This window comes from Sesamum indicum, linkage group LG10, assembly GCF_026168435.1.
Source record: "Sesamum indicum cultivar Baizhima isolate 11 linkage group LG10, ASM2616843v1, whole genome shotgun sequence".
Taxonomy (NCBI): domain Eukaryota; kingdom Viridiplantae; phylum Streptophyta; class Magnoliopsida; order Lamiales; family Pedaliaceae; genus Sesamum; species Sesamum indicum.
The window spans coordinates 3,206,456-3,219,042 of record NC_142666.1 but is presented as its reverse complement, the minus strand read 5'-3'; the positions used below and the strand labels follow the sequence as shown (position 1 = coordinate 3,219,042).

Below are 12,587 nucleotides of genomic sequence, written 5' to 3'. Positions count from 1 at the left end.
ACGATCTGCTTCTTTTCTCAGGGCCCAATCACTTAGTCTGGGGAAGGAGCGACCTCAAACCACTCGGGAGATCAACCAAGGAGATCGCGTAGATTTCGACCCGGATCAATATATTTTATTTAAATATATATATTATATTTTAAACCGTAAAAAAGATTATTTATTATATGAACATCGGAATGACGTGCTCTAACAGCTAGTAACAAAATAAATATTCTTGTTACTAAATATATATAATTAGTGATAATATTAAAATTGTCAAATTTATTTTTTTCCGCTAATCGTCTATTTTCATATTCACCATTTAAGATGTGCTTTAAATGTTTGTTGTTGATTCAATTAGATAAAGAAAATTTTAGGTCTTATTGCATTAAAATTAGATAAACATAATTTTTGTTGATAAAAGTAATTAATAATTATAAGAATATATATATATATATATAATGATCTTAATTTGATATTATACTTATTTGATCCTAGTAGTATGTGACAATATTAATTATTAGTAATATTAGTTGCATGCTATATTATGAATAACAATAATAATAAGCAAAACAAAATATTGAATATTAATGATCTAACATATTTTCTTAAATATTACAATTCTTATTTTAATTAATTACTTTATCTCATGGTGCACGAAATTATGTATGTATATTGTGGTGTAATTGATTTTGATATTTGTGACATAATATAAGTAAAGAATATTAATTAATTAAGGGGATGTAGTCATGAGTTGATTAGCATATATGAAAAATATTTTGTTATTAATGGCATGATATTAATCTTAGAAGAATTTTGCACATTAAGTCATGAAGATGTTCTATAAAAATATAAAAAAAATCCATTTAGAATATGCTTTTAAAAGTATAAAAAATGCATTAAAATAAATGTATGTATAGAGGTTCTATACATTTTTCTACATGATATTTTTCAGATTTGATATGGCAATTTTAGTCATTTTATACCCCTAGCCATTTTAGTCTTTTTTTTTTTTGTTAGGATTACAAATTAGTCCTGACCTTTTTAAATTTCTCAATTTAATAACATATTTGGCTAGAAAATGTTAAATCGGATGAAAAGTGACACATGTAATATACGTATCGGTTAAATTTTGGGGTTTCTAATTTTATTGATTGTGTGAAATTGTCGCATCAGAGCTCTTGATTTTAAACTTTCTAGCTAAATGTGTTCTTAAATTGAGAAATTAAAAAAGGTATATGATTGATGTGTGTCTAGGGTGGTCCAACCCACAGCCCAGCCCACAATCTAGACAAATAAGCCCAGATAGTCCAAGAAGTCAAGGAGCCCAGGAAGAATGGAGGAGGCTCAGGACATCTCTTGATTCGATCAATGGTTACAATCCAACAAGACGTTCGACCCAAAAACACAAATAGACATGGCAACCTACTCTCCCACGTGACACTCAATTGACCCAGGTTCAACAACCACCTCGAACCACATCAGTCCTATGAGGCCATCATGAGCAAGAAGGATTCCCTGGCGAAAAAAACTCCTTACAAACGAGGGTCTCCCAAGCTGAAGAAGACTCTTACTAATGCACATTCAATTGCGGAAAGGCTATCTTATCCCTTATCCTACCATCTCAACGAACCTTCGCAAAAACCTCAAGAATGGGATAACCCCTAGCTGACGGGGCACTCCCCTATAAATACAGACTTAGTCCCTCTAGATGGGCGACGACTCTCTTACTCTCAAAACTATCTTCTAAACTCTCTCTAAGTATATTGTCACAAATTTTTGTACTTCTCATCAACTTTATTCACCATATTTCAATTTTTAGTTAAATTTGCTTACTTCACCATATCCCATGGCTATTGTGACTGAATGCAAGAAAAAAAAAAGTAAAATATTGGGACTTTTTAAAAAATTGAATAGAATAAAAGACTAAAAGTGTAAAACCTCTCTTCTACGAGACGAAAAAATACATTTTACCAAATATTCAAGTCTCTTTTCATTCAACTCCTAAACATATTCATAATGTTTGGATTTGTTTTCTGAGTGTTTTGTTGTGTTTTGTGAAAATAGAGAGAGAAAAACAAAGATAAATAAGTGTGTGTTAGAGATAGTATGTATGTTTGGATTTATTTTTGGAGATAATTTAAAATAAGTATTATATATTTAATGTTGTGTTTTGGGAGACAAAAATTACTATTCATTATCAAATTATGTCTTTGGAGATAATTTAAAATAAGTATTATATGTTTAATGTTGTATTTTGGGAGATAAAAATTACTATTTATTGTCAAATCATGCATTTTTTATATATATTTATGTATATATGTGTGTGTGTATATATGTACGTATGTTTTTATGCTAGAACAGTTAAAAACACCTAAATAAGGTGTTTTTGAATAATGATAAATATTGGGTATGTTTTGACTTGTTTCGGAAATAAGTTGGAAAACATAGTGATTAATTTTGGCCTTGTTTACCCAATTTGTTAAGGGTGGATAACGGCCCAAACTCTTTGATAAGTCATGTTTATTGTAGTGAATTGAGACCCAATTCAAATCAATGGGCCCAATACGGCCCCTTAAACTATTGGATAACTATATCCACTCGTGAGGTCTATATCCATCCAACCCAAAATTTAGACTTGCATGGACAGGGGAAGTTATAGAATTCATATTTTGTTTCATGACTTTGGAGCTTAAAATTTTATTAGATATAAATTGTAATATTAGAATTTAGATTTTAAAATTCTGATTCCAAAAATTTAGTATTCATTTTTGACCTTTTATCGTATTAGATTTTATTGTTAGGTATGAATTAATCATTAAACTCTGGCTAAAAATAAGTTAAAAATTGCTCATAGTTTTTATCGATTGAGTTTATAAGCATATTTTTTTAAAAAAAAAAAAATTATCCCAAAAATTATCATACCATGTAAACAGCTCAGTTTACAGATTTGTTATGAGTAAATTATAATGGGTTTTTTTTTTAGAGTATTTGTAATTTTAGGGGTATCCTATAATAGGTTGTCGTCACAAAAAGGTATTTGTTAGAATATTTATAATTTCGAAAAAAAATTAATAATAGAAGGAGATATTTATAATATAAAAAACTTCAAAAAAGTCCGTTGTAATTTATCCATTTTTTAACCGTCAAATTATCATAGTAAACATTGTATAAAATCATTAAATTATTCTATCTTCTTTTTTTAAGCAAGAGCGATGAACTATTATTAATTAAAATAAATTGATTACAATTATAATCAATCCTACCGACATCAATATCTAACAAAAACTATTACAATAATCATATACATACTGAACAACACCTACATCTGCTATTACATTATACAACAACTCCTACTATGCACTAAACAACATCCCACGCACATAACGGGGTTTGAAATCATAACTTCTAAAATCATAGGGCCTTAATCTCGTCAACTGAACTAGGCCTCGTTTGCTGTTCTATTCTATATTTCTTTGCAACCAAGTTCTATCTACCATATATTTCAATTGCAAAAGAAAACCGCCCTTTTCCCATTAGGCAATCAAAATTGAGCAAAATTTCTAAAACAAACAAATCCAAATAAAGCTGTAGACTTTTTACAAAATCCTAAGCCTAAATCCATATAACAAACATGTGGAAAATATTCGTTCTTGATTAGGGTCAGCATCCAATCTCTTAAATTTTTAAGGACGAGTTATGTATTTTACTTCATGGGAGCATGATTTCAAAATTAAAAGAGATAGACTTTTGAATTTTATATCTATATTAATATATATAAATAAAAATGCATTTTTCAATCACAGACATATGTTTGTGACACTACTATACCAACTTTTTATCGTGTTAATAATATTCATAAGTTGATTTTTTTTTTCTTTTTGAGAATATAATGTGTACGTTGGTTTGTATATTTTATTCTTATTTATAATAACGTAAAATAAAACCAAACCCTTTGAGATGTGACACAATTATAAATTACATCCCCATCGCTCAAAAAATTACAAATACCCTTTGGTTTTAATGTCCGCTCAATAATGAGCCTATTTTGTTAGCTTCCATTAAGTTTTCATTCAAATTTTGTAGTGAATAGATTAAAATGGCCTTTTGAATTATAATTTTATATACTTTTTAAAATATTCAAAGTAATTATTTGAACTAATATGTGAAATCGATTACTTACTCTACTCAAATTCAACAAGGGTAAAATAATAATTTCTCCATCACAGTTTAGAGATTACATAATTATTTTTCGTTCGAGATGGGCATTTATAATTTCTCAAAAAATGAGATATTTGTAGTTATATCAAATTTTAAAGAAAACCACTATAATTTATCTTTATTATATATATATATTAAAAAGAAAAACTATATACACGTAAAAACAACGTATCACATCACAGCAGTCAGTAATCCAACAAAATAATTAGGGGGTGATCACCATGTCCAACCACCATAAGACATGTCACTCTATGATTCCTATATGAAACTCGCTAGGGTTTCATATACTTTATTTTGCATGATTACTTGAAGTTATGGAGGGAAAATAAAAGGAAAGTAGTTAGTTTTCAAGAATTATACAACACATGCACATAATGATTAAAGCAAACTTTTATCCTACCCCAAAGGTGCTGCTATTAGTTGTGATAATTTGGTAGCAATCTTGTTCAAAGAAAAACCCTAGTTTATAGGACAAATGCTAAACAAAAAGGCTTGTCATGATCAAGACAAGTTGTAAAGAGCAAAAGCACAACCCTTTAACAACTTGTCCATGCCCCTCTCACCCCCACTTTCTAGCTACCTCAACCAATACGCTCAAATAACCATTACCACCTTCTTAGGATCCTCATCCCCACCTTTACTTGTATGAAAATTACAATTTTAATCTTATAATTTTGAAGACGGTATTTTTAGTCTTGTATAAATTGATTTTTACAATTTAGTCATGTAATTTTATAATTTTGATGATTTTAGTCATTTTTCGACTAATTTGACCGAAAATTACAATTAACTTACAATTTTAGTCCTATAAATAAATTCATAAAGAACCAAACATACCAACTCTTTCAAATTATAGGACTAAATATGCAAAAGCCCTTTAAGTTGCAGGACTAAAAATGCAATTAAATTGGGATGTGCAAGTCACATGCAATTTTCTGATCAAATTGGCCAAAAAAGGATGAAAGTTACCAAATTTCTAAAGTTACAGGACTAAATCTCGAAAATCAACTTGTGTAGAACCAAAATTGCCACCCCCTTATATATGTGTAGGAGAGATATCCCAAAGTTGTTCTTGCCAAGAACTTATGCAGTTCTAATGTAGTAAAAACGGGCGTGCGTAGGATGAGAAAAGGGTCGCGCAAAATGTGGTGGAGAATGGGCAGCAAGAGCAATAAGAAGAACAAGAACAAGAACAAGACGAGAACGGAATCAAGAATGGACATCGAAGAAATACTGAAAATGAAGCTGGAGACGATCAACGAAGAAGCCGAGACACCGGAGGAGAAGGGGGCAGCTGCTCATCTGACGATGAAACATCATCTCAGGCTCACCAACAAAGTTAAGAAAACAGCTTTCAAGATCAAGATGGGGAAGCTTCCAATTCTTACATCCCAGTTCAGCCTTAAGGACTCTTATCTTCTCTTCATCACTGGATTTTCTTCCAAAGCTGGACTTGGTGGACTCCCACCATACTAATTTTTCTATGATCCATCAATATCACTACCTGTATATATATATATATATATATGTCTCTTACAATTTTAGTTGTTGATCATAAACTGATATATATATACTTTTAACATTTGTGTGAATCTTGATTCTGTGTGTGTGTGTGTATATGTGTTCTAGTACTGTTACAATGTTTGATCTGACAAAACTTTTGTTTCTACTAATGTTGTTTGTTGTATTTACTATTACATGATGCTCATTTGTGCCTCTTTTTTCTTTCTTGAATATTTAGGTTCTTCTGATGATTTGCAGTAATTAATACCATAATCTGCAGACTACTTTTGTGTTCTGTCAATAATGTTCAAGTAATCTCACACTAAATAGTTAGTTCAATCTGTATAAATGTTTTTATGGGGTTTAAATAGTAAAATACGAGAAAGAAAATTAAATTTGCCCCTCAACAATTATAATATTTAGCAATTTTAGTCTATTAATTATAGAACGGTAGCATTTTCGATCTTTGAATTTAAAAATTATAATTAAGGACTTTGAAAAAACAAAGAATTGCAGATTTAATCTAAATCTGGTCGGAAAAAGCTAAATTATCACTTATTAAATTGGATTTTTTAATTTTGTTCAGCTACTTTCGCTGACGTGGCATGAGGAACGTAGGGGGAATGCAATTTTTGCCCTATACTATAGGGGTAACACTTTTGTCTAAATACCACAGGGGTAAGAATGTCAATTCAGCAAAATATGAGAGTTTAATATTTTTCTTGTGACATCTGAATTAATTGTTCTAATTTTTTTAAATTACAGTTCTCAATTGCAAAGAGGACCAGTACCACACACCTATAATTATAGGACTAAAATTATATATATATTTTTTAAAAGTCACTTGCCTAATTAGAATTTGTAACTCATAATTAGAATTTGTAAAGCAGATATATATATATATTCATATATATATATATTCTATTTTGTTATTATTATTAGAATATCCTCATTTAAAAAATATGCAATCAATCAACACTACAAAAAACATAATATTTAACCATAACTAATTGTCATGATTAAAAACAAAATAACCATAGCAAATAGTCATTAGCCACGGCCATGCAACGATTGTTCGCCTTGGTATCTGCGAGGGTGGCTAAAACATTTGTCATGTCTTTTAGTCATGACAAATATTTTTACCATGGCTCTTTATCATGGCAAATAATTTTTTTTATGGAAAACCTATATTTTTGTATTTGTTTTATTTAACTGTGACCAATAAAAATAATTTACTACGATTTTAATTTATAAAAAATATGACTATAAGTATTGATATAAATTTTAAAATCAATGAATTTATTTATAATAAGTTCAAATTTTAGTAATAATTGCATGTAAATATTCTCCTAGGAAATCCGTGGTAGAATCTTTAATATTGACTAAAACAATAAAATTTACTTAATCAAGAATTTTTCAGGTTTTACTTTGCATTAGTCCCTAATAAACCGAAACCCTTATAATTTTTAATATTAATTATAAGAAATAATAAAATACTAAATTATGGTAAAAATTCACATAAAGCAAATCAAATATATTCACAAGTTTTAAATAAAATTGCCTCATAGTCAACTCTTTTGGGGGCAATAAATCCAATTCTTTTAACCTTACAAATGTTACAAATCTGCCTTCAACTTCACAATATTCCTACACTCCAATTAATTGACACTACAAAAAGTACAATACCTAATCGTGGTTAATTGTTATGGTTAAAAATAAAATAATTATAGCAAGTAATTATTGATCATAGCCATACAATAATAGTTGGCTTTGGTATCTGTGTGGGTAGTTAAAATATTAGTCATGATAAATAATTTTTTTTTTGTGGAAAATCTATATTTTTGCATCAGTTTTATTTAACCGTGGTCAATAAAAATTATTTATCACTATTAATTTTTAATCCATAGCTATTAAAATTGTAGCCAATAGTCATTTTTTTTCTAGTGCGATATCAATCAGGATTAATTCAGTTGACAAATCTAATATTTCATGACTATAAGGTCCCGAGTTTAAATCTCATCAATGTGCGAGTACTGTTGTTCTACTCTAATAGTACCTATTGATTATTAGTTATAGACAATTCATGTCGATTATTTATATGTTAACTGCTATATTTGTTAAGGGTCTAATGCAATTTAACCCTCCTATCTATATTGTAAGTGAGCAAATTATCCCCCTATAAAATGTTGCATTTTAAGAAAAAAATATAGGGAGTAAATTGCTATATTTTTATGACAAGGTAATTTGTTCATTTGTAATATCACAAGAGTGCTTGCATTTTTTCTTATTTGTTAATAATTGACTTTTATAATGTAATTGTAATCGACTTATATGTAAAAAAAAAAGGATAAACTACAACAACCTTCATGAGATTTGTCATAATTATGAATACATCCTCTATTTAAGAAATTACAAATACACCCCTGATGTTTGAAGAAATTATGTAATCTTTGGATTTTGAGGTATAAAATTATCAACTTTACCCTTATTGTATTTTTAAAAAAGTTAAAACTTATAAAAAATCAAGCAGGGTGGATAAAAAAATTTAAAAATTATAAAAAAATTATCCACTTAGTCCAAGAAAAATCAATAAACTTATAATTTTTAATCCACATTTTGATCAGTTTACCATAATAATGGATAAACACCTAGCTGATTGATCTAATTATTAGACTACCGTTAAAATCAAGAAAATATTAATAATTTTATAAACAATAAAAAATATTCATAATTATACGAAGTTGGTTGTAATTTTCACTTAAAAAAAAAGAAGTGAGCATATATTGTAATGGAGTACATGCGGCAAGTTGATTTAAAGAATGAAGCATGCATGTTCTCCTCTGGCTTCATCAACGGTAAATATGTTTAAGAGTATAAAATTAATTAAATAATTAACCTAGAAATTAAATTAATCAATCTTAATTATACTAACGGTAGTGTATCAGTTTCAGTCCTCTATACTAATTTAATATTGACAGTTGCATGTGTTAAGATTGAGTATTATAATTAATTAATTGGATTTTATTTTTATTGAAACAAGAAAAAATATTAATTAATATGATAGCATATTTGAGATATAATTAATTACACATTACATCAGAAAAATATTAATATTTGAGAGAGATAAAAGAGGAAGTTGTAACAAATAATATTCATGCAAATATCCAAATGTCAATCTTGTAAGGCATCACTATGCATAAAATTAAATTATAGTGGTGTTCTAATTTGTCGTATAATGATATGGTAAATTTTTAATTATTTTTTTCACATTTATAACTTTTTAAACTTTGATTAGCAGTACGTACGTACCCAAGTGATCTCGAGAAACTATATAATAATATATTACAAGAATTAATTACATGATATTCTTAGACGTTTCACTAAAAGAAAAAATTAAAATATGTAAAGATTTAGAATAAATTGAAATAAATTTGGTACCATCAAAATTTCTGTAGAAAGCAATTACACATAAATAAATAAAAGGGTATGTGAGATTTGATACGAATATTTTTTATTTATATGAGAAATTATCGATACTTTCTTGATAATCATGTCCATCCAACAATTCACTCATAATTTCGGCAGCTTAACTGGAAATTGAAGGGGCGCGCGGGTGTTGATGAGTTGCGATATTGTGATCTAATACATGTGTGAATTGATGATCCAAATGCGGGCGGTTGACAATCATTATTAGTTTAATAATGAGATCCATCACTCATCACTCTTAATGTCAATGACTTAAAAACTACTTACAGCTACTACCTTTTTTACGTATAAAGTGAAGGTTATGAGTTGGGGAGTAGTCACAATTACTCCATGCATGTGTGTGGATTTTCACATTCTTGAGGTACCTATGAACCAATTACTTATAACTAATATTTATGTAGTCAGACCTGAAAACGATGCATCATGCATGAATCCCCTTTAATTCATTGCTCCTTTTCTGCACCTAAAAGATATGCCATATATCAAGAATTTGTTGCACATCCCACTTTCTCTCTCTTTTCTTGACATTTACAAGTAAAAGTTCTCAATTGCAAGAAAAACGTGTGAAATTTCATATAACCATTTGAATACCATCGTCCCATATTCACAATTCAAATTCTCGGGTACGTGTTATGACGCGAGTCTAGACGATGGCCATCAAATTTCATAATGATCTTCAATTAGACAAATGAAAGTATTGGCGAATCCTACAACTCATTCCAATCATATATCACGTGAAGCTCGTGGTGGGTTTCACTTGACGGATTGTTTACAAATTTATTTTTTAATAGTGACAAAGGTTGAATTTCTTGATAAATTGATATTTTTAAATCATACCGTCATAAAATTATTTGAAAGTAAGTACATGTATCGAAATAACTAGTACTTTTAAGGAAAATTAATTTGCTTATCATGCATCACTACTTAAGGAAAATAATCAGAATTTTGATAAAAAAAAAAAAAAGAATTCCATATATTTTGGTGCAATAAATGATTTCCTTGTGCAATATGTATTCTCTTTGAATAACAAAACCATCCCCTTGCCATATAAAAAATTTTATATAAATGAAAAGGAAAGAAAATATTTCAGATGACCAAAACAATAAATAATAATAATAGTAATAATATTATATAACATATTTGTCTGGATCCAGAAAGTGTTGAATTCCGTAGAAGCTTTCTACCATTCATGTCCAATGGGAGCAGCACAGATTTGCGTTTCTTGAGCGTAGAGCTCTTTTTACCTACCTTCTAAACTAAATCTTTATGGCTATCAGTGCCATCCCTATATCTCATCAAATACTTCACCAGAGTCAATGATCACACGCGCGCGCGCGCACATGTTTGTGTGTGTATTTGTTTATACATATCTATACTGGCAGATAAACTGCTGTAGCAAATTAACTACTGTTTCATGAACAAATCAACATGAAAATTTTACACAACTTTTTTTTGTATATATATATATATATAAAAGAACCTAAAAAGAAGAAATATAAAAAATAACAAATAATAAAAAAAAGGTTGTATCCTACCAGAAACAGGAAGAGTGCGAAGAAATTCCTCTGGAAGAACTAGGGCAAAAGTAATTACTATGGTGGTGATTGAGGCGCCGAAAAAACCTTCTTCTCCTGGTGGTGAGAAAGAAGCCATTTCTGAGGTTGAACCACAGCATTTTCCTCAGCTTCCTCACCGATCTAAGGCGAACGCAGATCGCCTTCTTCACTCTGAAGAGAGACTTCCTGATTCTCTCCCCTGCGCTCTGCTTCCGAGAGAACTGATAGCTTCTCAGGAACAACTGCCGCTTCTCCAGCTCTGTGTAGCCCGGCGTCGTCTCGTTCCTGAACATATTGTACGCCGGCGCCATGGAATTAGTGTAATTGGCCGCCATGGGTATAGATACAGCATGTATCTCTCTATAGTTTTAGAGAGAGAAAGTTGGGGGTGTAGGGGAGAGAGAGAGAGCGAGCGGGGGGAAAAGGAGGAGGGCTATATAAAAGGGTTTGGTGGTAGCATAGCAAAGCAGTATTTATTTATTTCGCTTCAGCGACCAGGTGGGAAAGTCGTGGAAGTCGCATTTGGCGTTTTGTACTTCTTACTGTCAGTAACAACACGCTTTTGACTTCGTTTTATCACTATTTGGACTTTTTCTTTTTTATTTTTTTGGCGTGGGCAGTAAAATTTATTTAATAAATTCTCTTAAAGGTGTACGACGTATGTTGGTTCATTTGGTAAGAACGAGAGTCATGCGTATTCGATTTCATAAGTGTTGAAGGATGCATTTACGGTAATATGTAATCCATTAGCAGCCAGACCTGTTTACAATCGAAAAATCAATCATCGTATTGAGTCGAAATAAAAAATTTAGTACTTACCAAAATCCATCCGACAATTTTGATTCAGTATTTGTATTTGTTTTTTTAAAAATTTCGTATTTGTGTTTATCGTACCGTACCCAATCGAATACTGAAACATTAATTTTACATATTGTTATATTTAATTTCTATGAACATATTTACGTATTAATTATTTATATATAATTTTTTGTTATTTTATTTATTAAATTTTTATATATAAAAAAAAAGAAATGAGAAATTTAATTATTATTTTTAATATTTAATCTTTAACAATTTAATTATTACAAAAAGTTACTTTATTGAAAATTAAATCAAAATATTGAAAATCAATAATTATCGGGACATAATTGATTAATTCAACTTAGTATTCGATATATTATTTTAGCATATGAAATTTTTTATTCGACGTTACCAAATAAATACTCCTATTAGCTATTTTTGGGTGTAAAAACATTATTTTTGTGATCGAAGTTGAAACTACGAAAATTATTTTTCACCAAAGAAAAATAAATAAATTTGAGAGGTGGAGAGGGAAGATTGGGGTTGATATGATATTATGACTTCACACGTGGTGAAATTATTTTATTTTATTTTATTAAGAGCGTGATGTTATTTTAAGATATTAATTATTATATAGAGTCAAATATAAAGGCTACATGTGAATTTGAATAATTAGGTAGTGTGACGTTGCAATTAAAATAACAATAATAATAATGAGCAAAGCATGAGTGTGGAATTTTCTTCACAATTCTATGTCATTAAGGAAACATATTTTTTTATTATTGATTTATTGTATGTTAAATAAATTTTTTTAATTAAATTAAGGTAAAAATATACCTCTTTACATATATTAACGTATAAAGATGTATAAAGATAGTTTGGTTAGAACAAAAATTATTTAACCAACAATAAACTAGTAATAAGTTAGTCGGTGGTAAATATATTTTTTTATTAGATTTGTTTTGCTGATATCAATAAATTCAGTGAACTTTAACTAGTAGAGGGTCTATTTGTTAGACAGACAACATGAAGCATGTG

The 12,587-nt window shown here is 29.1% G+C and overlaps 2 protein-coding genes across 2 annotated transcripts; one reads left to right on the top strand and one right to left on the bottom strand.

Annotated features, from left to right (window-relative positions):
• Positions 1 to 5,346: 5,346 nt before the first annotated feature.
• LOC105172809 (uncharacterized) lies at positions 5,347 to 5,679 on the top strand. The gene has a single exon (XM_011094386.1). The coding sequence runs from the start codon at positions 5,347 to 5,349 to the stop codon at positions 5,677 to 5,679; it is 333 nt and encodes a 110-aa protein (XP_011092688.1).
• Positions 5,680 to 10,350: 4,671 nt separating this feature from the next.
• Positions 10,351 to 11,196, bottom strand: LOC105172474 (uncharacterized). The gene has a single exon (XM_011093917.3). The coding sequence runs from the start codon at positions 11,081 to 11,083 to the stop codon at positions 10,724 to 10,726; it is 360 nt and encodes a 119-aa protein (XP_011092219.1). The 5' UTR covers positions 11,084 to 11,196; the 3' UTR covers positions 10,351 to 10,723.
• Between the last annotated feature and the right edge of the window lie 1,391 nt (positions 11,197 to 12,587).

Coding starts and splice junctions, on each gene's coding strand:
- LOC105172809 (XM_011094386.1), top strand. CDS start 5,347: ATGTGGTGGAGAATGGGCAGCAAGAGCAATAAGAAGAACAAGAACAAG.
- LOC105172474 (XM_011093917.3), bottom strand. CDS start 11,083: ATGGCGGCCAATTACACTAATTCCATGGCGCCGGCGTACAATATGTTC.